The sequence below is a fragment of the Bombyx mandarina genome, chromosome 17 (assembly GCF_030267445.1).
Source record: "Bombyx mandarina strain Sakado chromosome 17, ASM3026744v2".
Classification (NCBI taxonomy): Eukaryota; Metazoa; Arthropoda; class Insecta; order Lepidoptera; family Bombycidae; genus Bombyx; species Bombyx mandarina.
The window spans coordinates 6,139,731-6,166,464 of NC_143223.1; the positions used below are offsets into that span (position 1 = coordinate 6,139,731).

A 26,734-nucleotide genomic window follows, 5' to 3' on the forward strand; every position below is an offset into this window, starting at 1 on the left:
CTTAAGCTATTAGACATTAAGAATGATCTTCATAGACGCCTTAAGACAAGATAGTTAAGGCGCCAGCTTAAATCGCGATAGAGTTACTCATTCGTGCGTCTTGACTAAGTCGTAAAATAAATTAGAAAAAAATAAAAACTATAGTTTTAATTACTTGTCAATGACAATCACGATACCGTAACAATAACTGAATATTAAACAAAGATGAATGTTTCTAGAAAACTCTATCATCAACATTCGTGTTTGATTGTACCGCAAGAGAAGGACAAAGTATGTTAATCGATGTTTTGATCAATCTGGGCCTACTGTTAATAAAACGAGTCTTAAGCATTTGAATATTAAAAATTTAGATATACATAAAAATCCGCGGCTTAGTTTTCTTGCTTATAATGTCTTCTCAATAGTATCTTATCGAGTACGGAGACTTAATCTTGATGATTTATCTCGATTTTCGTTTATCCAATGTCAATTTCAAATGATCCTTGATGTTGCTAAGGTGTCATTTATACTTTGATGTCATCGTTGCTTTCTTATTCTGAATTACATCACCCAAGAATCAAACCGCGATTGATGTGACTAATGTTTTTTGTAATGCATTCTCAAAAAAAAATTACCAATTTCTCACACTATACTCGTAGTCACAGCGGTTTTAACTAGTAATATATAAAAATAAATGTTGTTTAATATATCATGATATGATGATATCATGATGATGTTTTCTCGCATCATTTATCGGAAAGAGTTGAAACTGTTTTTGACGTTTGAAGGTTTCTAGTATAATACTATTAAGTAAACACAAATAGCATCAGATTAGTTCTGAGAAATGCGATTCTTTTGAATATTTTTGTTTATTGTAACGGTAATTAGTATTAGTAATAAAACATTCTTTTATTACTAATACTAATACATAACAATAAATTTTTATATGAGATTTTTATATTGGATATAAAATAAATCGGAGAATAAAAATGCATGAAATTTTACGGTTAGAATGTGAAAAACTATTTATGTGAAATTTTCATTGCTGAATTGATTCACCAAGAAATCAATGAAAACCATGCAACAATATTTGGTGTGAATAATTTAGAAAAGCATTAAACATTTCACACAAATATACATATTTATGTATTTCACAATATTGACTGAAAACAAATACTAAATCACTACATAAAAACATTTCCTCCAGTGTTCCTAATTCCCCAGCGGTATGTCTTGGGCATCATGGGCCTGTTGGCTGTGTGCAACGCGTACACCATGCGAGTTTGCCTCAACCTGGCCGTCACTCAAATGGTTAATACAACAAAGCACGAAGACGCGCATTTTGATCCTGACGCGTGTCCTGACGACAGCGAAATCCTGACCAACGGAACAGTTAGCTTGAAACCGGTAGGTTGAGATCAGTTGACTAGTGTTAAGGAGTATTGTAAGCCAGCGTGGGTAGAGAGCAAAAACGTGTCAATTTCTGACGCGAGGACTTTTTGGCGGGAACGCGATGAGTGAAGTTGTGTGATTTGTTTTATTTTGTCTATTTAGTGTTTCTTCAAGTTTAAATATGTAATAACGGTGGCTTATTGACTGTTTAATATCTGTGAAAGTGCACAAATGTGGGCAAATTAAGCAAAGCCGCTGGACGTAACTTCTCGGGGTCCTCCATAAAGTCCTATGAAACAAATCTCAGTAAATGACCACCATTTTATTGAGATTATATTTCATCCCATATAATCTCATCTCATTTCATTTTATTTCGGCCTAGCTGATTAATGTCTCAAATTAATTATCTTCATTTCGTTTCACTCCATTTTATGCTTTTTTCATAAAAATAAAAATATAAATTAAAATTAGACATGACCTAAAGGTCTTAGTAACCAGGTCATTAAATCCCATAAAAAAAAACTGACGTGAAATATGTTTTGGTTTGATGTGTGGAACAGCCGTTATACAATACAATCCAGACATCGACATCAAGACTCATGTAATACATGGGTTCTAGTAACCATTTAACAACAGGAGGGCCTAGAGCTTAGTGACCCATCTAAACATTAGAGAAAAAAATGTAAATATAACTTAATAACAGTGCTTCCCGAGCGCTATGACATGTCCTTCATCAAACGAGGCTTGCGAAGTGTACTCAGCGGTAAATAGCGACTTGGCTGTGCCCCTAGTATTGCTGATGTCCATGGGCGATGATAACCACTTACCATCAGGTGGCTTCAAAGCAATAAATAAATAAAGAACTATGTTGTAATGTGTATTATGTGCTCTAGTCCTATTGATTTTAGCAAAACAGTCATTTGTTTTGATTTTAAGTGTAGTGAAACTTTGCTCTGTATTATTAAAACTTGGACTTTATGTGTCAATGACCTCATTGGCGGCGTTCCTGTCAACACCGGGACCGAAAGCTTATCGCGTTTAAAATTACGGCTTAATTAAAATCAATGTTATACAGTAAAATTTTAATGAAACACTGCGAAACATTACTGTACTTTTAAATTTTATAATTGAACAACTGAATAATTAAATTAATACAGTTTACGTAATTGATTAATTAACGTACATGACATAAGTAAGATTTGATTGAATTAAAAAGCTTTGATGATTACGTCATATCGTCGACTGTAATTTAAATATACTCGTACAATAAATAAATATTTACTAACAGTCACGCCACGTTAACTGGTCCCGTGATAAGTTCGTAAAGAACTTGTGTTACAGGTACCAGATAACGGAAATAAATGTAAGATTTTTATTATACACATACACATATTTAATATACATCCGTAACCCTGGAAAATACATTTATATTTATCATAGAAATATCTTCCCTTGGCGGGATTCGAACCCGCGACCCCCTTGTGTAGTGACCATGTCACTTATCACTACACTAGACGGCCGTTAATAATGCAAAACATTTTTTTTGGAAAATCTTAGCTCAATTACTATTCCTTCTAAATGTTACAAGACATTTTACGTGATGTTTGATTTCTTTTTTTTTTCTTCAACACGTACATATATTATTAAAAGAAATACTATAAGACTTTGAATTTTATTTTTTTATTACTTAGATGGGTGGACGAGCTCACAGCTCAGTGGTTACTGGAGCCCATATACATCTACAACGTAAATGCGCCACCCACCTTGAGATATAAGCTCTAAGGCCTCAAGTATAGGTACAACGGCACTGCCCCCACCCTTCAAGCCGAAACGCATTACGGCTTCACGGCAGAAATAGGCGGGGTGGTGTTACCTACCCGCGCGGACTCACAAGAGGTCCTACCACCAAATGCTTAAGAATTTTTTGTCAAATGTTTAAGCCAATTGATGATTCTATATAAAAATGTATATTTTATTTCAGTACGCTATATTCGATTGGTCCGAATCAACGCAAGGCCTGATACTCAGCGGGTTTTACTATGGATACGCTATAACTCATGTCCCTGGAGGATACTTGGCGGAAAAATACGGAGGGAAATGGACCTTGGGAATAGGTCTTCTGAGTACAGCTATATTCACGCTCATGACGCCCGTAGTTGTGAAGGCTGGGGGAGCTACTTGGCTATTCATTTTGAGAGTATTACAAGGAATGGGTGAGGTAAGGACAATATTTTCATTTACTTTTGCTGTTTTATTGTTTGTTCTAAACCAGACGACTGTTAAGTACTAACCGAAGTTCACTGGTGGTAGGATCTCATATGAGTCCGCACGGATAGGTACCACCACCCTGCCTATTTCTGCCGTGAAGCAGTAATGCGTTCCGGCTTGAAGGGTGGGGCAGCCGTTGTAACTATACTGAGACCTTAGAACTTATACCTCAAAGTGGGTGGCGGTGGTGGTGGCGTTTTAAATGTCTATGGGCTTTGGTGACTACTTAACACCAGGTGGACTGTGAGTTCGTCCACCCAACTAAGCAATAAAAAAATCTTAGACATAGCACGAATGCCGCCACTCACCTTGAGACATAAAGTCGAAATTGTAAGTTAGCGTTATATAGCGTTTGTCCCATCTTTGAGGCTGGAAATATTGACTATTTCGCAACAGATATAAATAGTCCAGTACATGAGACAAATAATAGTATTTGTAATAATACGCTTGATATTGATAGGTTTTGCGTGAGCTATACAAAGTAATATTATTATTGTACTATTATGAATTCTTGTTACGAGTATGTCTTCTTGATAATAATTCGATTGTTGCAAAGTAATATGTACCAACTGTAAATGTTAAAAAATCCAAGTAACAATGAAACAAACATAAAAAAACGAACTATATTTTTTTTAAAAAGAAAGATCTAAGAAATAAAGAAAAAAAAAATGTTTGAAGTCATGATATTATTAATTGAACTACTCACAAAATTACATTGATTTCAAGGGAAACGCGTTACCATTCCCTTCACCGGTCTAATGTACTTTCATTCTTTTCAATCTTGTCACCACCTATAAGTTGTTACAGTATATTATCATACGACAATGTCACGAGTAATGGCTATTCAACCGGATCTTACTTAAACAAATTCGGATAAGCAATAATGTAACTCATTTAAGTACTAATGCAACTACTTAAGTCTTGAATTAGCCGTGACATCATTATAATCTTTTAGAGTTTGCCTTTACTTATACAAAAGAAGTCGATGAAATTCTCGAAAAAAAAAAAAAAACTTGTTGACCAGAACTTCGACCGTGAACTCATTTACCCGACTATTATTAGAGTTTTAAAAGACATTCAAAACAGTTTTATAAAGGCAGACCGTATAAAAAGACACATAAAAGAGTGTTTTATTATTATTCATTTAGCTTAACTTGTAATGTGTCATCTATAATACATCTATATTAATACGTAAAGCAAAAACTTTGTACCATTTTTTACGAAAATTGCACGGACGCAGGAGCATGAAATTTCCCACACTTATAGAGAATATAGAGAAGCAGTGCACAATGTTAATATTTTTTTAAATTATGCATAAAAATACATTAAATCACGTAAAAAACACATTACACACCCTACCACGTATTTGACACAAACACAAAAATGCATATGTACATATGTATTTGTTTATTGTCAAATTTTTGTTATTATCTAAAGTCTGTGATCAAATTGAGAATATATTAAATATTGTTTGTCTTTATTAATATTTGTCTAAAGCGTAGTCTTGGCGAAATCTGTGATTATAGAAGTATAATAATATTTGACGATAGAATCATTATAGTGTACAAACTTATAATTTCAATTAATTATAGTCGAATTTCCACTACCAGGGGACCACTAGTTATTTTTAATGTATGAAGATTTTTGCGATGATTGGAACTAAAATTTGAATTCGAATCGATTTGAACTAATCAGTCAAATCAATGCCGAATTCGAAGAATGCAGTCCAATGCGTTCGCTACCTCCCTCTCACGCACATTCAAGGTTTTGTAATAAAAATCCATTGTACGACACGATTAGCGAAATCAATAAATCGTTGCAAGTTGATACTCGTAATATAAGTTTTAAATAAAAAGTTTATGCAACGAAATATGTGTAAATACTATTATGTAATTTACGACGAGACATATTAATTAAATACGGATCGCGAAATAAATTTATTTTTAAGATTTTTTCTTTGTTTCGTAATTTTTTATAGCTTCGTTAAGCTTAACAAAAAAATTAGGTACGAAAAAAAAAATTGCTATAATTCTAGGCGGCGCTCACAGCCCTCCTGGTGTTAAGTGGTTACTGGAGCCCATAGACATCTACAAAGTAAATACGCCACCTGTCTTAAGATATAAGTTTTAAGGTCTCAGTATAGTTACAACGGCTGCCCCACCTTTCAAACCGAAACGCATTACTGCTGCATTAGCAAATATATGATTTTTTTCAGGGTCCAACAATGCCGGCTCTGATGATAGTACTGGCTCGATGGGTTCCACCCCATGAACGATCACGGCAAGGAGCTTTGGTCTTTGGTGGAGCACAAATAGGGAATATATTCGGTTCTTTCATGTCAGGGTTCCTGATGGCCGGAGATGGTGATTGGGCTAACGTGTTTTATTTCTTTGGATGCTTTGGTGTACTCTGGTTCGTGGCTTGGGTAAGTCGAAATAATAATCTATCTATTATGCAAGCATTTAATTGAAAAGAACATCAGTGTATAATTACTGAGCTCAAAATGCGAATTTTTAAATATGTTAGCGTGCTCTTACTAATAAAATATCAAAATATAAAATATAAAAATCAAATAATACATATTTCAGCGCTTAACCAGTTCGCAATGAGACTGATATTTATACCTGTATTTTTTTACATTGTGAACTTTTCTCATGTAAATAAATACACTAATTTGCTGCAGTAAAAACATTTTCTAATGAATTATAATTTATTTACCCAAACAAGGTTAAAGAGCGAACATAAATAGAAATAGAATGGGTTTTTTATAGAAATCTAATTGTTTTTCTTTTTTAATATTTTTAGTGGTGTAGTTTGAAGGTTTCTTTTATTTTATTGCCCATGAGAGCAGAAGAGCGCTTGGCTTACCTGATGGTGAGTGGTTACCATCGCTCATGGACATCAGCAATGCCAGGGGCAGAGCCAAAGCGCTGCCTACCGCTTAATACTCTACACAAGCCTCGTTTGACGAAGGACATAGCGCTCGGGAAATACCGTGGAGGGGAGCTCATGCCCGGATTGTAGGCAGATTAGCATACGACCTGTCATTGCCAGGTCACTGCCTAACTCTGAGTACTCTCCATACGCTTCGTTTGAAGAAGGACATGTCGTAGCGCGGGAAACACCGTAGAGGGGTTTTCATTCCAAGCCGCTTGGGATGTGGCAGAAAAAATCTTAAAAAAAGCACTGTGGTTGAACGTAGGGGCTCTAAGTAATATGAATAAACTCTACTCCGATAGCGGGCAATGCAATGGTAAAAACGCGATGATGGGATGATCTCAAAAATTCTTCGGAACATTAATAAAATTGTATTAATTTCAGAGTATACTTTGCTTCAGTACACCAAACACTCACCCGTATATTTCTGAGGAGGAGTTGAATTATCTTAATGAAACAGTAACGAGTGCTGATACAAAAAGCGTCAGAGACCCCGTGCCTTGGAAAGCGATTGTCAGATCAGTGCCTGTTTGGGCATTATTGTTCGCTGCTGTGAGTCAACTAATTTCAACCTGTTATTTTGTTGTATAGCACTTATAGGTGAATATACAACTCAATACACATTCGCCAATCTTAAGATATTGAAAAAGACGAGAAGAAGAGAAATTGCGCGCTTAATTTTATAAAAACAAATGTCAAATACAAACAACAAAAAGTAATGAATGGAAGCGCGATGATATGCATATCGATATTATGAAGTACCCTTCGGCGCTCTGTGGGACTAGGGTAGCAGGAGAGATGCACTCCTTGCAAATACGTCTCTTTCTCCTAGTCTGCATCGGTCAGGTTCCCTTACATCGGAGGCTGTTAAGCGGAAGGCACTATAGTCGATTTAGCCCCGACATTGACCGTCGACTTCCTGTACCTCTTAGGCGGAGCTAAGGCGATTTCCTGCTACCCTGACCTGAAAAAATGTAAAGTCGTTCGTGAACTGTCTTTTTCTTGTCTTTATCCCAGTATATGGAGTCGGTGCAGCATGTGACCATTCAGGCCTACCATACGTCATCACTGCACTGCCTTCTCTCGCATATTACATTTCACACAGTCCATTTAAGTATTTTTAGGACGTTCTTTCCTTGTCATTTCGTCGTCAATCGTATCGTAACAAATCTCATCATAATTGCGTGGCCAAGAGTACACTGACGAATTTAACAATTCGATCACAGTCAATTCATCTATGTACCGTTCGTAATTGTTTCAATTGAAATAGTAATTACATTAGAGCAGTTTGCACGTTATCGATAAATCGTCCATAATCACGCAAACATTAGAAATAATAAAATGAAAATAATACATGCAAGATTAAACCGTAAAAGTATTTTTAATTATATCAAACGAGACTTTTGGGGCGTACTTAACACTTAACGGTAGGCAGCGGCTTGGCTCTGCCCCTGGCATTGCTGAAGTCCATGGGCGACGGTAACCACTCACTATCAGGTAGGTCGTATGCTCGTCTACCTATAAGGGCAATAAAAAAAATACATATTTAACAAAATGCCTTGGTTAATATCTTATGGTACGGTTTGGTCATAATTTGTCGCAGTTGAAAATCCTATGTATCCATTTTATTTTTTAAACTTCAATATAAACTATTCTACATATTTAAGATTAAATTAATCTAGTTCTAAATTGATTTTAGAAAAATGTAAAAAATATTGTGTCATTTCACCGCAAACTAATTATCGTCCTTAGTTAGTTAGCCACAAGTAAAATAATTTGAATGTTGCAAATTAATTTAGAATTAACTCTCAACAAATTTTAATGACGTAAAGTTATTGCGTTTCCCACTCGCATTGTTTATTCTTACACAATACGAGACCTTGGAGGAGGACTCGATTTCTGTAGAAAGGTTTATTAGAATTCATAATTATAGGTTACACAATACTCCACGATACTGTTACACGAACGACATAATTTACGTTATTCTGAAGGAAGCCTTAGATAACGTTTTCGTAAGATATTTCTTGCATAATTCCATCTGGCATATCAGGCCAAATCCATCCGTTGCTATTTTATTTATTGCTTAGATGGGTGGACGACCTCACGGCCCCCCTGGTGTTATTGATTACCGGAGCCCATAGATATCAAGCACGTCAATGTCGCCGCTCATCCCGAGACATAGATTCTAAGCCTTAGCTTTTACAACACAATGTCTGCCCCACCCTTCAAGCCGAAACGCATTACTGCTTCACGGCAGAAATAGGCAGGGTGGTGGTATCTACCCATGCGGGCTCACAAGACGTCCTATCACCAGTAAAATTGCTATAAGTAACATAATATATTTTACTGGTGGTATTATGGATTTATAGGGTTAGGGTACCTATTACGCACCCTGAGCATTTCGACGTCTTGTATAGGCTTTTGTATGGCCTGTCCAAATTATAGCTGGGAGGCCATTTACAAATTTGCACTTTAATATCAATTAACATTATTTTACAGGTTGGTCACGACTGGGGCTACTACACAATGGTGACAGATTTACCGAAATACATGACAGAAGTTCTTAAATTCAACATCGCTACAACTGGAACGCTAACTGCGATTCCGTATCTCGCCATGTGGATAAGCTCATTTATATTTGGATGGGCCTGTGATTTTTGTGTGAAAAAGAATTGGCATTCCATTAAGACCGGCCGGATCATTCATACGACTATAGGTATTGTATTAATCTGTTGAAACACATCGACGGTTAAGAATCAATAAGTCTATCTCAAAAAAGTCAACTTTACAGTAGATAAAAAAACATTTCTTCGCTTCAACTAATGAGCTATCTGAAAATTTTAAATCACTAAAAAGGGTATAAATGCTCGAAACTTTTAAGTAAACTTAAATTGTCTTAATATTGTCACATACCAAGGTAGACAATATTGGCAAAACTGTACGTGCTCGTAACATATTATTTCCATAGCAAATAACTTAAGAAGTATCGTGGATATTGAGATAATTGCTTGAAAAGTCTATGCCAAATTGAACTTTAAATCTATTGACTTAAAAAAGTAAAACAGCCAAAAATTCTTAAGCGTCGACATACAACTTTTTGGAGTTCTTCGAGTTTACTCTTCTAGAATTGATTTGATTCAATGATCCCGACACAAAAACTAAATAGGCGTTAAAGTCGAGCTTTCCTAAAAAAGTGTTTTTATTTATTACAAATAGAACCTATATACTTAATATATCTATAAATTATACTTTATCAAACGATTACGATTTAATCGTTACAATTGCATTGTATAAATATTTCATCGATTGTATTCAATAACTAAAATGACTAATTTCTATTTTACTACAAATTGAATTTGTAAATAATTCATATCATGAAAACATTGAAACATGAAGAAGTATTCTTATACTGATCAAAAACCAAAACAAAGTCATTTATGTATTTCACTTGTCACAATAAACGTATTGTCTTATAACTTACAAAATGTAAAATTAGATAGTGCAATTGGTTTTAATTTAATTAGGTGGATGAGTTCATAGGTTGCTGCTCTAAGTGAGAGTTCTACCATGTACCTAAAGAAGGAAAGATTGAAGTCTCAGTTGTGTGTAACGGCGTTTCTACCATTCAAACCAAAAAAAAATTACTAGCCATATCAATATCTGTATATTAATAAGTGAAGCAAAAACTTTGTACCCCTTTTTACGAAAATTGCGCGGACGGAGGAGTATGAAATTTCCCACACTTATAGAGAATATAGAGAAGGAGTGCAGAATGTAAATAATGTTTTAAATTATGCATAAAAATATATTAAATCAATAAAAATAACATTACACAAACTATTATGTGTTTGACACACACACGGATGCATACTATTTGACTATTGTCAAACTTTTCTTATTGCTTATAGTCTGTAGTGGAATTGAGAATAGATTAAATAATGTTTGTCTTTATTAAGTAATATTTGTTTAAAGTGTAGTCTTCGCGAAATCTGTGATTATAGAAGTACGAGTATAATAAATAGTCTTTGACTGTTTGTCAATATAATCATAATAGTGGACAAACTTATAATTTCAATCAATTAAAGTCGAAATTCGACTATGTACTGTGGGACCACTAGTATCATTAAATATGTATATATAGATTCATATACAACAGAATACATAAATAATATAATAGAGCATATTATAAAAAATAATGGTAGCTACAAATAACTTGCAGAGCCCTGAATGAGCTGTTCCCAAAATTTAATACGCAAACAAACAAGTTTCATAAGTCCAATGTAGTATTTCATTGCCGACAGCTGCGACGGGGCCCGCAATATGCATCATATTGGCTTCATATGCGGGCTGTGACCGTTTTGCCGCCGTTGCCTATTTCATCGCATCTATGGCTCTCATGGGAGGATTCTACAGTGGAATGAAGGTATTGCCTGAAACATTTTAATAAACAAAAAAATATTGAAGCATTTATCATTGGAAAGAGTTTAACAGAGAAATTCGCTAATTCAGCGTCAGTTATGGATTTATGATGTTTTTTATCTAAAACTGTATCCTCAGAATCTTATTGATAAAATCTTTAATGGTAGTATTGTTGAAAACTTATATTTTTATTTACCTTTATTTAATTTATATTTATTTATATTTACCTAAAGGTTTATATTCGTCTCTCAAAAAGCTATTCTGAAACTTTGAAATTGATTTCTGTATCGTAAATAAAAATTAAGAATGAATTCACTGGTGGTAGGACCTATTGTGAGTCCGCACGGGTAGGTACCACCGCCCTGCCTATTTCTGCCGTGAAGCAGTAATGCGTTTCGGTTTGAAGGGTGGGGTAGCCGTTGTAACTATACTGAGACCTTAGAACTTATATCTGAAGGTGGGCGGCGCATTTACGTTGTAGATGTCTATGGGCTCCAGTAACCACTTAACAACCAGGTGGGCTGTGGGCTCGTCCACCGATCTAAGAAAAAAAAAAAAAAAAACAATATGAATGTTTCAAATGAATCAATAAGTTGTTTTCAATCCAAAAATGTATCAAGCCTTGTAATTACACAGGTGAATGCTTTAGACTTGGCACCGAATTACGCGGGTTCCTTGACCGCCATGATCAACGGGACGTCAACAATATCGGGAATCATCACGCCGTATCTAATTGGGCTATTAACGCCAGACGTAAGTATACTTACGAGAAAAAAAAAACGGATTTTCATTTATTAAAGTGGCCTGGATACTATTGTTTTCTTAGTGGTTCTTATTGTTTTCTGACGCAAAGAGAAATTTCCAAAGCGGATGTCATTGATGGATAGAGCGACGTTACGAACATTGTCGTTCGGAACTTAGAATAATTCGATTGCAAGATTTTAATTTATTTATAATAATATGTACCGTCTTTGCTTTTCAAACAACGTTGGATTGATAAAAATTACTTTTCCGGCTTTTAATATCGCGTTTATTAATTTCGTTTAATTATTTCTATCAATTTAAACCAAAAACTGGTTCAAAATGAAACCGTTTAAGATTTTTTTTAAATAACAATTGAATGCATGGATATAGATTCTTGTGGGTGTTTTTATACATTGATGGTTAGCGCTATTTTTACGTGAGTGTCACACTGATACGCATTGCTATGAAAGGGTGTGGAGTTGTATAAATGGATTTGAAAGCAAATCATCATCGCACTAATTATAAGTGATAAGATACAAACGCTTTACGTTTTGTTCGGTGGCTCCGTGTGCTCCATATTAAAATTGGAGATACAGCCCTATATTCGAATCGGTAACAGATGTTCAGCACGATTGGAATATTGGTCTCTAAAAATTGTAGATGTTTGTAAATTCAAGTTACAAACTTGACTCTGAAATTATTTTTGTATTCATTGTATGTATATTTGCGGAGATATGTATGTGTGTGTGTATGTATGTGTATATGTATGTGTACATTTATGTATATGTATTTCACTGGAATGGTACACCGCGCGTAGCTCATTTCAAAATGATTCTTGTCCACCTGATGGTTGTCTGGAAGAGATCGCTCTTAGCGATAAGGCCGCCAATTGTACTTTTTTGTGTTTAATGTATCGCACTGTTTATTTGTTTTATGGTGTACAATAAAGAATACTCTCTCTCTCTCTCTCCTCTCTCTCTCTCTGAAACTGGACTCTATGCACAGTGAAGTTCCTCAACGTAGCTCGTCTCTGTCAATATTTGCAAATTTCGATAAGAATTTGGAACCTATAAGATTTTGAAAATATGTAGATTTAAGTCGTCGTCGTCTAAAGGATAAAGACGTCCGATGCATTCGTGTTGAGCGATGCACCGGTGTTCGGATTTCAGGCGGGTACCAATTTTTCTAATGAAATACGTATTCAACAAATGTTCCCGATTGACTTCCACAGTGAAGGAATAGCATCGTGTAATAAAAATTAAACCAGCCAAATTAATTTGCGTAATTAGTGGTAGTAGGACCTCTTGTGAGTCCGTATTTCTGCCGTGAAGCAGTAATGCGTTTCGGGTTGAAGGGCGGGGCAGCCGTTGTAACTATACTGGACCTTAGAACTTATATCTCAAGGTGGGTGGCGCATTTACGTTGTAGATGTCTATGAGCTCCAGTGACCACTTAACATCAGGTGGGCTGTGAGCTCGTTCACCCATCTAAGCAATAAAAACAGTAGCAATAAATGTAGCATGATAAAATTGTCGTTCAATTTTATTTAAGATCAAAGCAAAAGTCCAAACTGTACAGCTGAAATACGCGGATCGTTTAGAACAAGTCGAGAAAAAATTTGATCGTCCACCTATCTAAGCAATAAAAAAAGATTCCTTGTATTTTACACTGTACCGGTTTTTGGGCGTTGAAACCGCCAGAAAGAGCTTTGCATTTCAGGCATCAAATTTGAATTCCTCTTCTATAGCACTCTCTAAGAGATATGTATTTATCGCGTACTCTGAACTATCTGGGCAGAGTCGATACAGAAAATTAGCGGTAGTTCTTTTGACGTTCAACAAGTATGTACTTTCATTTATGTTGAATAATTTTTTTTTGATTTGATTTGATTTGATTTGATTAATGATATGCCGAATGAAAAGCGTGGAGTAAACTAACGGGAAAGACAGCGCTCTGCAATAGTTGATATTGGATTGCTTTGATCAGTCGAAGTTCTAGATGGTTATTGATGAATTGAGTTTAAAAGTAAATTGTTTCAAGTGAAACCAAAGACGGGTGTTTAATAGTAACTCAAAAGCAATATCTATCAAGATGGATTGACACTTCACGAAGGAGTACCTATCGCGGGAAAAATTGAATTTCTTTCAAAACAATATCGTAATTTCGTTTGAAACCTTTTCTAATTATCAAATTCGATAATAAAATATCCAGTCGTAATAATATTCCTTTCAATTTTCGAATCGGAAAATTTAATGACACCTCCAATCGATGTTCTAACAAAGTTTTTATTTGAAGCACCTTGTTACTGGTAAAATTCATGGCTTAGACCGAATCCGGTTCGGAAATATCAACTTCAGGGTTCCGTGTCAAAGTTTTACATTTAAGGCTGTCACCGTTCCTATTTATTTCACGACAAGCTGCGAAAACTTGTGGACATGAAACAATTTAGCCTCGGTCGGAGTAGTTCGATTAATACCTTTGAAAATTAGTTTCTGAACCTTCCAGTTTGTACACAGCCCGTAAAGTACGTTATTGATTCTATGTCACGAAATAGATTGAATATTATTTCAATTTAAATGCGATAGATGAGCAGAGAAACTCACGACCCACCTACTATTAATTTGTTTGCGAAGTTCTAAAACATCTCAACGTTATTACCACTGTGAACATTGAGCTATATCAAGAAAAGTCTGGTTTTCTACTAAATAATCATAGTTAAAGATAAGGGATTTGACACTAAGAACTTGTGAAAAGAAAGTGAAATGTAAATAAGTTTTTATTATGCTTAATGGTTTTTTACTCGATTTCATTCCATCACCATAGAATTTATTTGTGAATATTATGTATTAAATAATAGTATTTTTTTGAAAATTGACATTTGGTACTTCCTAGTTTTAAACTTTGTAGAGTCGCATCACTTATGCAAATACACCAGGCGTGCTGTAATTCAATTTCTCTTATTTCTTAGATGTAAAAACGTGACTGTTTTACTTTATACCATTTGTTTTACTTGTTCTTAATACCAGGGTGACTAATGGATTTTTTACCAGGAAATTTCTCGATTGTGGTCACATTAGTAGTAGTAGCAATTTGTTTTGGATGAACAATTCGGTTCCATCTGTATTTTGTACCGTATGTTCCATGGGGAGTGCTCTGAGGAATTGTTCGAGATGATACCGGCATCTCGTTTTTACCACCGCACCGCCCGCCACCGGAGTAGAGTTCATCCATACTACCTGGAGCCACTGCGGTCATCCATAGTGCGTTTCCAGAGATATTTTTTGCCACGTACCATCCGGCTATGGAATGAGCTCCCCTCCACGGTGTTTCCCGAGCGCTATGACATGTCCTTCTTCAAACGAGGCTTGTGGAGAGTATTAAGCGGTAGGCAGCAGCTTGGTTCTGCCCCTGGCATTGCTGAAGTCCATGGGCGACGGTAACCACTCACCATCAGGTGGGCCGTATGCTCGTCAGCCTACCAGGGCAATAAAAAAAATATTAAAAAATATATTAATTGTTAATTTATTTCACAGTCAACCCTGGTACAGTGGCGTGTCGCGTTTTGGGTTTGTTTCGCCGTTCTGGTTGGAACGAACGTCGTGTACATAATTTGGGCTGACGGGAAACGTCAGTGGTGGGATGACGTGCGTCAATACGGTTATCCTGCTGATTGGAAACACGGTCCCCTGAAAATGGCGGACGAAGACAAAGAGAAAAGTAAAAAAGCCGAAGCTAAAGATTCCGGGAAGTGAAAACGTGGAATTTTCAACAAATTGGATTGTCATTTCGAATATATTACATCATAGTTTAATAAAATTTAATTTTGTTTTGCGCAATTTATTCGGCATTATGTAACTGAACAAGTTTCACTATTTTTGTTCGACTCTGTGTACATAAACATTATTTACATGTTGCAAAATATCCTTAGAGTTCTCACTGCTGGCAATCTATGAACAATCTATATTACATCTAAATTTACATGATCGTCTGCAGAGTATATGTCACGTGCTTATTGGAATGATTGTATAGCGTAAGCTGTAAGTGCAGGTTCTAAAGTTTTAATTAAGTGCAAGTACAAAATCCGTGTTTACTTTTTAATAATATTTTTTTGGCGTAGCGAAATTAGAAATTTAAAGAAATTGACAACTAAATATTCCGAATATAATAATATTATTTTTGTTGTACTTCAATTTAGTGAATGGTTGTGCTACAAAGTGAGAATACTTTTAAATTATTATTATTACGTTTGTAAACATTTTTGATAATTTTGTGAAATGTATTTTAACGAAGAATCAGTAGGAATTCTTTCAATTTTATCCTGAATTGGTGAAAACGTTTTTAGTTTTAAGTAAGTATTATACTATTCTAACGACAATTAATTATTTCATTGTCTTTAATTTTCATTTCCATTTCAAAATACAGGTGCAATTACGAATAAAATGTGCCATTGATGATATGATTACTCTAAAGCAGTGATTATTATATGTATCTATGTTTACTTGTATTCATTTTAGCTTCAATTTTATATATTAGCTAAATTGTGATACCTACACTTAATGTTGTGTGGGATGAGCATCAAATGATACAATTCAAAGTAACTACTAGTTCTAAGTTCAAAAATGGCATCGACTATTTGAACAGTGAATGACTTGTTGTGATACTTACACTTGATGTCGTGTGGGACGAACATCAAATGATACAATTCAAAGTAACTACTAGTTCTAAGTTCAAAAATGGCAACGACTATAATTTGAACAGTGAATGACTTGAAATTTTCAACTATATAATAAAATTGTGATATGTGTAGAATAAATAAAGTTTAAGTAGTGTATTAGATACAATCTATTTAATTTGTAATACAATAAACAGTGAAATTTACAAAACATAAACATGTTTTCATTTCACCATAAAAAAATTGTATTCTTTTTTAGCATCGTTGTGATTCAAAAGTCGACGAAACGAAAAAGCGACAGTAAAAAGAGACAGACACATAAATTCATAAGATTTAACATGCGAGAAAATGAGATAGAAAACTTTATACAGTGCTTCTTATATTCGTAGTTCTCTTTGGGCTCTGCTTCGTACTTATTACATTCTGAATAAATCCATGTAATATTTATGAATAAAATGTAAAATAATTATTATCAAACTTTGTATCACTATGATCATTATTTAAACCTTAAATTATCATTTTCCTGAAACTTTACATTTGTCGCATTATCTTAAGGCCTTCAGGTTTGAAGGTTTCACTTCTACCACGTGTGAATTGCACACATGTTTTTCTTCCTATCTAATCGTCGGTAGACTAAGGGACTATTTCTACTACTCATGAGCCGGGAGGTAATTTCATAGGTTCTACCTTACAAAAGTGCTAACACTGACCCTACCAAGAGCAGTGGTTCGCTGAAAATCGCAACCGACTGAGAAGATCCGGTAAGAAACTCAGTGGGTTGTGTCTATGAGCTAAACCTAATCATTTGGCGGTCTGATCCAGCTACAATCAGTACATAAATCGCCATCATACCTCACTAGTAGATACACAGTCAAACCCTACCGCCCGATTAGCCTCCTCGTGTCTCTAGGCAAACTGTATGAGCGTCTGCTCTACAAACGCCTCAGAAACTTCGTCTCATCCAAGGGCATTCTCATCGATGAACAATTCGGATTCCGTACAAATCACTCATGCGTTCAACAGGTGCACCGCCTCACGGAGCACATTCTTGTGGGGCTTAATCGACCAAAACCGTTATATACGGGAGCTCTCTTCTTCGACGTCGCAAAAGCGTTCGACAAAGTCTGGCACAACGGTTTGATTTTCAAACTATTCAACATGGGCGTGCCGGATAGTCTCGTGCTCATCATACGGGACTTCTTGTCGAACCGCTCTTTTCGATATCGAGTCGAGGGAACCCGCTCCTCCCCACGACCTCTCACAGCTGGAGTCCCGCAAGGCTCTGTCCTCTCACCCCTCCTATTTAGCTTATTCGTTAACGATATTCCCCGGTCGCCGCCGACCCATTTAGCTTTATTCGCCGACGACACGACTGTTTACTATTCCAGTAGAAACAAGTCCCTAATCGCGAAGAAGCTTCAGAGCGCAGCCCTAGCCCTAGGACAGTGGTTCCGAAAATGGCGCATAGACATCAACCCAGCGAAAAGTACTGCGGTGCTATTTCAGAGGGGAAGCTCCACACGGATTTCCTCCCGGATTAGGAGGAGGAATCTCACACTCCCGATTACTCTCTTTAGACAACCCATACCCTGGGCCAGGAAGGTCAAGTACCTGGGCGTTACCCTGGATGCTTCGATGACATTCCGCCCGCATATAAAATCAGTCCGTGACCGTGCCGCGTTTATTCTCGGTAGACCCCATGATCTGTAAGCGGAGTAAAATGTCCCTTCGGAACAAGGTGACACTTTACAAAACTTGCATAAGGCCCGTCATGACTTACGCGAGTGTGGTGTTCGCTCACGCGGCCCGCACACACATAGACACCCTCCAATCTCTACAATCCCGCTTTTGCAGGTTAGCCGTCGGAGCTCCGTGGTTCGTGAGGAACGTTGACCTACACGACGACCTGGACCTCGAATCTATCCAGAAATACATGAAGTCAGCGTCAGAACGGTACTTCGACAAGGCTATGCGTCATGATAATCGCCTTATCGTTGCCGCCGCTGACTACTCCCCGAATCCTGATCACGCAGGAGCCAGTCACCGTCGACGCCCTAGACACGTCCTTACGGATCCATCAGATCCAATAACCTTTGCATTAGACCCCTTCAGCTCTAACACTAGGAGCAGGCTTAAGGACCCCGGTAACTGTACGCGTCGAACTCGACAAAGAGTTCGCCGTGCAACCTAACCCATGAATCAGCTCGCTGAGTTTCTCGCCGGATCTTCTCAGCGGGTCGCGATTCCGATCCGGTAGTAGATTCATTCGCGAAGCAGCTGCTCTTGAGCTGTTAGGGCTCCTTCGGAGGCGCTCGGGTAGCTGTTAGCAAATCCCACCCCTCCTGGCTGAGCCTTTGCTCGCCCACCTATCCTGGTGAAACTGGAAAGGCCTCCGGGCCACCAGTAATTCTTCAATCATAAAAAAATAAATAAAAAAAAAAACAAAAAAAAAACAGTCAAACCTGGGTAAGTGAGAACTGGATAAGTGAGAAAACTCTATAAGTGAGAGTAATAGCCAGGACCCGTCATTTTAAGCTCCCAAAACCTCTATTAGCGAGAAACAGAAACCTTGGTAAGAGAGTCATTTTTCCCTCATCGACCTGCTACTTATCTATACCTTTGCGACAGTCGAGCTTTATTTATTTATATTATTTAGGCGGAACAAATGACAAAACAAATTACAAATTTAACATCTGCTATTTTATGACTCTTTCTTAACTCCCGTGGAACTTCCTTGTTTTTGTATTGTTTTCTTATCAATATTGAACCTATTTTATTTCGTTGAACTAAATATCGTTGTTATTTTATCGCATTCTTTTCAAATGGATACGTGTGCCTGTGTACCGTCCTGTTTGCCGGACTTACTCAGTTTATCGTTAATCAATTGCGAAGGAAAGTTCTGTTCTGCATCATGTCAAAACGGAAAATTAAAGTACTGTCATTAAGTGATAAACTTAAAATAGTGAATACGCTTGAATCCGGAAAATCACGAAATGAAATTCAGAGGGTGCATTAGCGAGAAACCCGGGTTAGTGAGAAACCTCTATAAGCGAGAATGAGATAGTGCTCTCTTGAAATCTCGCTTATCCAGGTTTGACTGTAAATATCCTCAAATCGTTTTATCAATTAACTTTACAATCTTCAGAAAGATTTCGCTCTTTACTTGTTTTTTTTTTAATATACATCAGTGTAAAAGGATGTATATGTTGATGTACTAAAATAACGTTGAATCTCACAAAATACGTAATGTTCCGCTTTGCGCCTAATCATATACACGCGGCAAAACTATTTGTAGGCGTGTTTACAAATACCTACTACGATACTTGGAGAAATTGGTGGTCCCTGGAAAGGTCGAGGGCAAGCGACCAAGAGGCAGGAACCCGACCGGTTGGACGGACCAGATTCGTGCAGCCCTTGATACCACAGTGCACGACGCTCTGCACTCAGCTGCAGATAGGAACCGATTGCGGTGCAAAAAACAAACTGTTTCAAGGCCATGACCACGACCCTCAGTAATGAGGAAACCGACGCAAGGAGGAGGACTACGAAAACCAAAATGCATAGAGAAACATTTAAATAGCTTAACAGACACAAATGATGTGATTCGTAACATAGCTATGCGATTAAAATTAGAATGCCAATGACCTTTTAGTATCTCAAATGGAGTTAACATTTTGCTCAGCTCTGCTATAAAAATACAAGATATACTGCGCGCATGCTGAATAGCATTAAATGAATATAAAAATCTGTAATAGCTTTGATGTGAGTCAAAACGTAGTAGGTGTTTTGTAAGATTATTGAATGGCGTGAAATCTAATCAATACCTTTTTATTCTTCTTACTATGTATTTTAAGTACTTTACAATAATCGATTTTTAAATGATCATGTCACCAACCATAACAAAGAGTTTCAATAATTTACTCAAACTTTCTATGGTTGCTCGTGATGAACTTACGACTTTCCGGGACTTTTTTATTATTTTTTTATTGCTTAGATGGGTGGACGAGCTAACAGCCCACCTAGTATTAAGTGGTTACTGGAGCCCATAGCCATCTACAACGTAGACGCGCCACCCACCTTGAGATACAAGTTCTAAAGTCTCAGTATAGTTACAACGGCTGCCCCACCCTTCAAACCGAAACGCATTACTGCTTCACGGCAGAAATAGGCAGGGCGGTGGTACCCACCCGCGTGGACTCACAAGAGGTCCTACCAACCAGTAATTACGCAAATTATAATTTTGCGGGTTTGTTTTTTATACACCGTGTGATTCCTTCACCGTGGAAGCCACAAGTACATAATTTCTCCAAGCTTCGTTTGAATAAGGACTTGTCTTAGCGCCCGGGAAATACCGTGGAGGAGACTACTCCAGAGCCGGCAGAAAAGATCTCTCCAAACGCACTGTGGATGAACGCAGTGTCTCTAGGTAGTATGGATGAACTCTACACCGGTAGCGGGCGGTACGATAGTAAAAAAGAGATGATGCGATCATCTCAAACAGTTCCTCAAAGCACTCCTCGTCGAATATTTAGTAAAAAACACACAGAGAGCCGAAGTCTCTCCGTAGCCCCAGAGGTTCCAAGCGATCTGTGAGAATTAGATTATCGACAATCCAAATTCTTTGAAAAAGTAATTGATGAGTGATGAATGAGTGACGTATGTATGGGTGTTCATTTGCGTTCGTATTTACTGGTGGTAGGACCTCTTGTGAGTCCGCGCGGGTAGGTACCACCATCCTGCTTATTTCTGCCGTGAAGCAGTAATGCGTTTCGGTTTGAAGGGCGGGGCCGTTGTAACTATACTGAGACCTTAGAACTGATATCTCAAGGTGGATGGCGCATTTACGTTGTAGATATCTATGGGCCCCAGTAACCACTTTACACCAGGTGGGCTGTGAGCTCATCCACCCATCTAAGCAATAAAAAAATAAAAATAATCTAATAAAACCGAAACTTTGAAATTGCTTTGTTACAATGAGCTCTTGTACAAAATACCTAAAGTGACAATTCGTCCCTCACCTATTATTTAAAAAGCCTTTTCTTTGCAGTATAACTAGCTACAAATGACAATGACTTTGATTAAGGTACTGGATTACAAATGGCCGGACCAAGTGCTTTCTATCTCAGTTAATAAATAACAATTAAATAAGACCGATCGTGAAGTTCCGATTCAATTCATTGCTCAACTTAGAAATTTAATTCCCTTCGCTGATTCAATCGGCAATCACTTAACGACGGTGTGGGCTTGAATATTGAGAAGGCATTATCCAACCGAACTGACATAATAGAAAAGTATTTATAACTCGGCTGGATTAGGACGCAGTGAAATATTCATTTTAAAATAATTCTGTTGCTTCTAAATGTTCAGTACTATTACGTGCTTACATGATTCGTTTACATAATATAATTAATTTATCATGACAATTAATGAAAAAATTTAAAAAAATATTTTTTTTCGTGTAGCTATCGTCTATATTATCGTCTATCTATATATATATATATATATATATATATATATATAGTTATATATAAACGAATTGCTGTTCGTTAGTCTCGCTAAAACTCGAGAACGGCTGGACCGATTTGGCTAATTTTGGTCTTGAATTATTTGTGGAAGTCCAGAGAAGGCTTAAAAGGTAGATAAATATGAAAATGCTCGGAACTAAATAAAAATAACAATTTGTTTTTCCTTTGATGTGTCCCCCGTCGGCCGGATTCCTTTTGTTTGTTTTAAGTTTATTTTATAGGAAACTTTAGATCTTTCATTTATTGATTGAGGCACTACGAAGTCTGCCGGGTCAGCTAGTTGTTAATAATTATTTGTCATTGCGACCTAAATGATTAGATTAAGAAGCCTATTCTGTTGGTATCTTGCAAATGCGACGTATTTACCAAAGAATTATGTACGTACCACTTTTCACGAACGACTTTTCCATTTTAAATGAAACATGTAAATTTAAACAAACTATTTGGCCGTGTTTCATATCTATTTTTATGTTTAAGCATATTTAATGAGTATATCACTTCCTGGTTACCATATTACACCGAAACCTAGCCTGAGGGCAGATGACCGTGGGTGATTAAAAAATTCATAATGACAAGAACAATAATCAATATTCATGATTCAAATACATTCATTGACAGCGTACTAAGTTAAATCAACGTATTTTGTTTTCAAATTGTTAGCGCATCACAACACATATATTCGTATGTAATTACACAATACCTTATTACTGGTGTTAGGTTTTGAGTACGCACGGGTATGTACCACCACGCGGCCTATTTCTGCCGTGAAACAGTTATGCGTTTCGGTTTGAAGGGTGGGGCAGCCGTTGTAACCATACCGAGACCTTAGAACTTATATCTCAAGGTGGGTGGCGCATTTACGTTGTAGATGTCTATGGGCTCCAGTACCCACTTAATACCAGGTGAGCTGTGAGTTCGTCCACCTATGTAAGCAGTAAAATATAAAAAACATTGTTATTCCTTCACCGCGGCACTCATTCATGTACACTTATTAAGTGCGTATTTGATTAAACAAAATGGTACCGGTCTGCGCGATGGGAACATATTATACCACGATGATGGGGATAACGAATGCACCGGGGGCCGCTTCCTGTACATCGACTTCAAAATAAAAATAATCATAAAAATATTATTTGCTTTAAGGTTTTAAATGCTTACATCGCTTTAGCATTCATTAGACAACATTTCCATAATGGTGTTACTCAACGTTCATCTTCGTTGAATAACAATCAATCGTTAGAACTCGTTCACAGTAAATTATTTAAATACAATAAAGTATGTTCGTGTAACTATCGATTTTACTATCGATTTCAAGCTTTTAAATGAAAGAATTTCGTTTGAAACAACTCACATCAACATCTTATGTAGCTCGCATTCAACACATTCACACGTTGCGCTTGTGTAGTGTTTAAAGTAATGAGGTGTCTACATGTTCTAAATCTGGTCAACGTTCTTATTCTTTGCTATTGATAAGCTGACAAGATCCCGCTGGTTACGTCCTTACGGATCCATCAGGTCCAATAAGCTTTGCATTAGACGCCTTCAGCTCTAACACTAGGAGCGGCTTAGGGACCCCGGTAACCGTACTCGTCGAACTCGACAAAGAGTTCGACGTGCAACCTAACCTATACATCAGTCCGCTGAGTTTCTCGCCGGATCTTTTCAGTGGGTCGCGATTCCGATCCGGTAATAGATTAATTCGCGAAGCAACTGCTCTTGAGTTGTTAGGTCTCCTTCGGAGGCGCTCGGGCTGCTGTTAGTAAATCTCACCCCTCCTGGCTGAGCCCTTGTTCGTGGCCACCAGTATTCCTTCAATCATAAAAAAAAGATCCCGCTGGTATACTGATCAGGCGTCAAAATTTGAATGCTGCATTTTGGAATGGGTACACTTTGAAATATGAAGATGTCGTATCAATTTTGTTTTACATTGACCGTTCAAGCTGGAATGGCTGGTATTGCTGCGTATGACGAAGAAGACGGTGAATGATTGTATTCGGCCGTAATCAATATTGTGACCCACAATATATTATCTTCTTTTTTTACAGAATACCCTAACAAACAGGAAAAGCAATGTACTTGATAAAAAAAATTATGTTTGAAGTTTACTTGATAATACGTTTTAACTATTAGTTTTTCTGAAGAAATAATAGCATAATATTCAAAAACAATGTTTATTTGATTATTGCGATATACAAAGAATTACTATACTGATTTCTCACATTTGACCTAGCTTCGATAAGAGACAAACATATCTCTGTTAAAATACTATGAGTTGTTAAATAATTACAGTTTCGGCTGCGGATGTACGGGTTGGTTTATATTTACTTAACACGGTAATGCATATTGCCAACAGTTTTTGTTACGAGATACTTTACGGAGCATATATTGAACATCAAATTTTGCACAAAACGATCGGAGGATATCTTCTTATCTGCCAGCAAGCAATGTGAGCTTCCAAGGCCTAAAGGATAAGACTCTCTTTGTCGGTTCTCGTATCGAACGACGAAGTTTTGCTGAAGCTCGAATCCCGCAGGCAGATATTAGTTTTACAAGCACTATGCACCTAGTTCGTATTCGTAAAGACTCACGTGAGAAAGGAAATCATGAAAAATAAGCGAATCCTGCAATTTTATTTTAAACTAGTGATCCCGCAGTAGTCGAAATTCGACTATAATTAATTGAAATTGTAAGTTAGTACACTATTATTATTTTATTTTCAAAGACTATTACATAGATTACGAATTTCGCCAAGACTACACTATAGAAAAATATTAATAAAGACAAACAATATTTAATCTATTCTCACTATGACCACAGACGTCAAGAACAAAAGTTTGACAATAAATAAATAGTACGCATGCGTGTGTGCGTAATGTTTTCTTTATTGATTTAATGTATCATTTAGGCATTATTTAAAAAAAAATTTGCATTGTGCACTTCTTCTCTATATTCTCTATAAGTGTGGAAAATTTCATACTCCTCCGTCCTCGCAATTTTCGTAAAAAGGGATACAAAGTTTATGCTTCACGTATTAATATAACATGATTACAGTTGGTAGGGCGTATTGTAGTTTCGCATTGTTAGGTGTGACTATGATCCCCATCTGCCTCATAGCATTAAAGCGTTCCAGTTCTAAGGGTGAAGAAGCAATTTTATAATGATTTTGACGTCATGACTCAAGGTGATTGGTATGAGTCGCGTATGATGTCTGCGTTCTTCGATAATTTTAGGGGATATAATTTTTAACTTATCTCTATGATATTCTTCAGCATTCATGAGTTTCCTTCAATTTCGTTATTGATAATACAATTTAGCGGATAAACATAAAATTAGAAATATACGAATTCTATAATAAAATATTTTATTAGTCGCTTTCAGGATCTTGCTTCGCCTCTGTGGACTACTCTTTATATAGCGTGGGCGGAAAACCAAAGTAGAAACAAAAGTAGACAATATTCTTGCTTCTTCAAGATTGGGTTTTTTTTTTTTTTTTTTTTTTTATTGCTTAGATGTGTGGACGAGCTCACAGCCCACCTGGTGTTAAGTGGTTACTGGAGCCCATAGACATCTACAACGTAAATGCGCCACACACCTTGAGATATAGTTCTAAGGTCTCAGTATAGTCACAACGGCTGCCCCACCCTTCAAACCGAAACGCATTACTGCTTCACGGCAGAAATAGGCGGGGCGGTGGTACCTACCCGTGCGGACTCACAAGAGGTCCTACCACCAGTAATTACGCAAATTATAATTTTGCGGGTTTGATTTTTATTGCACGATGTTATTCCTTCACCGTGGAAGTCAATCGTGAACATTTGTTGAGTACGTATTTCATTAGAAAAATTGGTACCCGCCAGCGAGATTCGAACACCAGTGCATCGCTCGATACGAATGCACCTAACGTCTTATCCTTTAGGCCACGACGACTTTCAAACTATTTTCATACGACAACAGCATTTCGTCAAAGTTGATTTAATGGTTTAGGTAAAAATTAATTTACGTCTACGTATGAAAACTCCACGAAAATACGACCAATAGTTCAGAAGATGAGCGCGAAATAAAATTGTCAGTAAATAATCTAGTCAAAATCGAATAACTTCTTCTGCTTCTGAGTTGATCTCTTCATTGCTGAAGGTCGTGTCTACTTTGAAGTTTTGATGACTCTATGCTACTCCCCGTAAATCGAATATAAACAAATTGTATTAAATTTCTTTATTTAGCCCCTTTGTTTTTTTACTTTTCTTCGATAGACAGAAACACTAGATTCTACTGTTTTATTGTATTTATAGATAATAATGATCTATTGGAACCATTGATAACTTGATTCCTACACATCATGGTTAATTTGTTCGGCTGTGGCTTTTGTCAGTTTAAGCACAAAATGATGTAAGTGCCTACTTAATTATGTACATACATTAAAAGTAAATCATAGTTGCTTAAGGGTGTGTACACACCGAGAGCGTTGTGTATGTCCTGCTATAATTGCAAGCATTATTAAAGTGTACAAAGTTAAAGTAATGTTACTTGTTTACACTCTCGGTGATTTATCACGCAAAAAGACGAATGACGCGTTTTTTTTTAATATCAGAAAAAAAAAAAACATTACAGGGAACCAGTTTACTAAACATAAATTAATGTTTTTATGCCTATTGAATGATATGTAAACTTTATTTAGTATTCAAATAGTTCAAATAATGATAAATCGGAGAATCAGTGATTTTTCAAACATGATGAATCATGTAGAATTGTATCCATGTCAATACGGAAAACGTGCGTAAGTGGGTTTCGTGTTACGCAC

At 36.6% G+C, this 26,734-nt stretch overlaps 1 protein-coding gene across 1 annotated transcript in view; it reads left to right on the forward strand.

Annotated features, from left to right (window-relative positions):
* The window catches only part of LOC114253265 (dietary and metabolic glutamate transporter), a 40,000-nt gene extending 23,372 nt beyond the window's left edge, over nt 1-16,628 (forward strand). The window contains exons 3-10 of the mRNA XM_028188066.2: nt 1,187-1,386; nt 3,353-3,589; nt 5,855-6,064; nt 6,961-7,128; nt 9,076-9,292; nt 10,878-10,999; nt 11,632-11,748; nt 15,273-16,628. Coding sequence (XP_028043867.2) covers nt 1,187-1,386; nt 3,353-3,589; nt 5,855-6,064; nt 6,961-7,128; nt 9,076-9,292; nt 10,878-10,999; nt 11,632-11,748; nt 15,273-15,491 — 1,490 coding nt within the window. The 3' untranslated portion in view covers nt 15,492-16,628. The remainder of the gene's footprint in view (nt 1-1,186; nt 1,387-3,352; nt 3,590-5,854; nt 6,065-6,960; nt 7,129-9,075; nt 9,293-10,877; nt 11,000-11,631; nt 11,749-15,272) is intronic.
* The last annotated feature ends 10,106 nt before the right edge of the window (nt 16,629-26,734 follow it).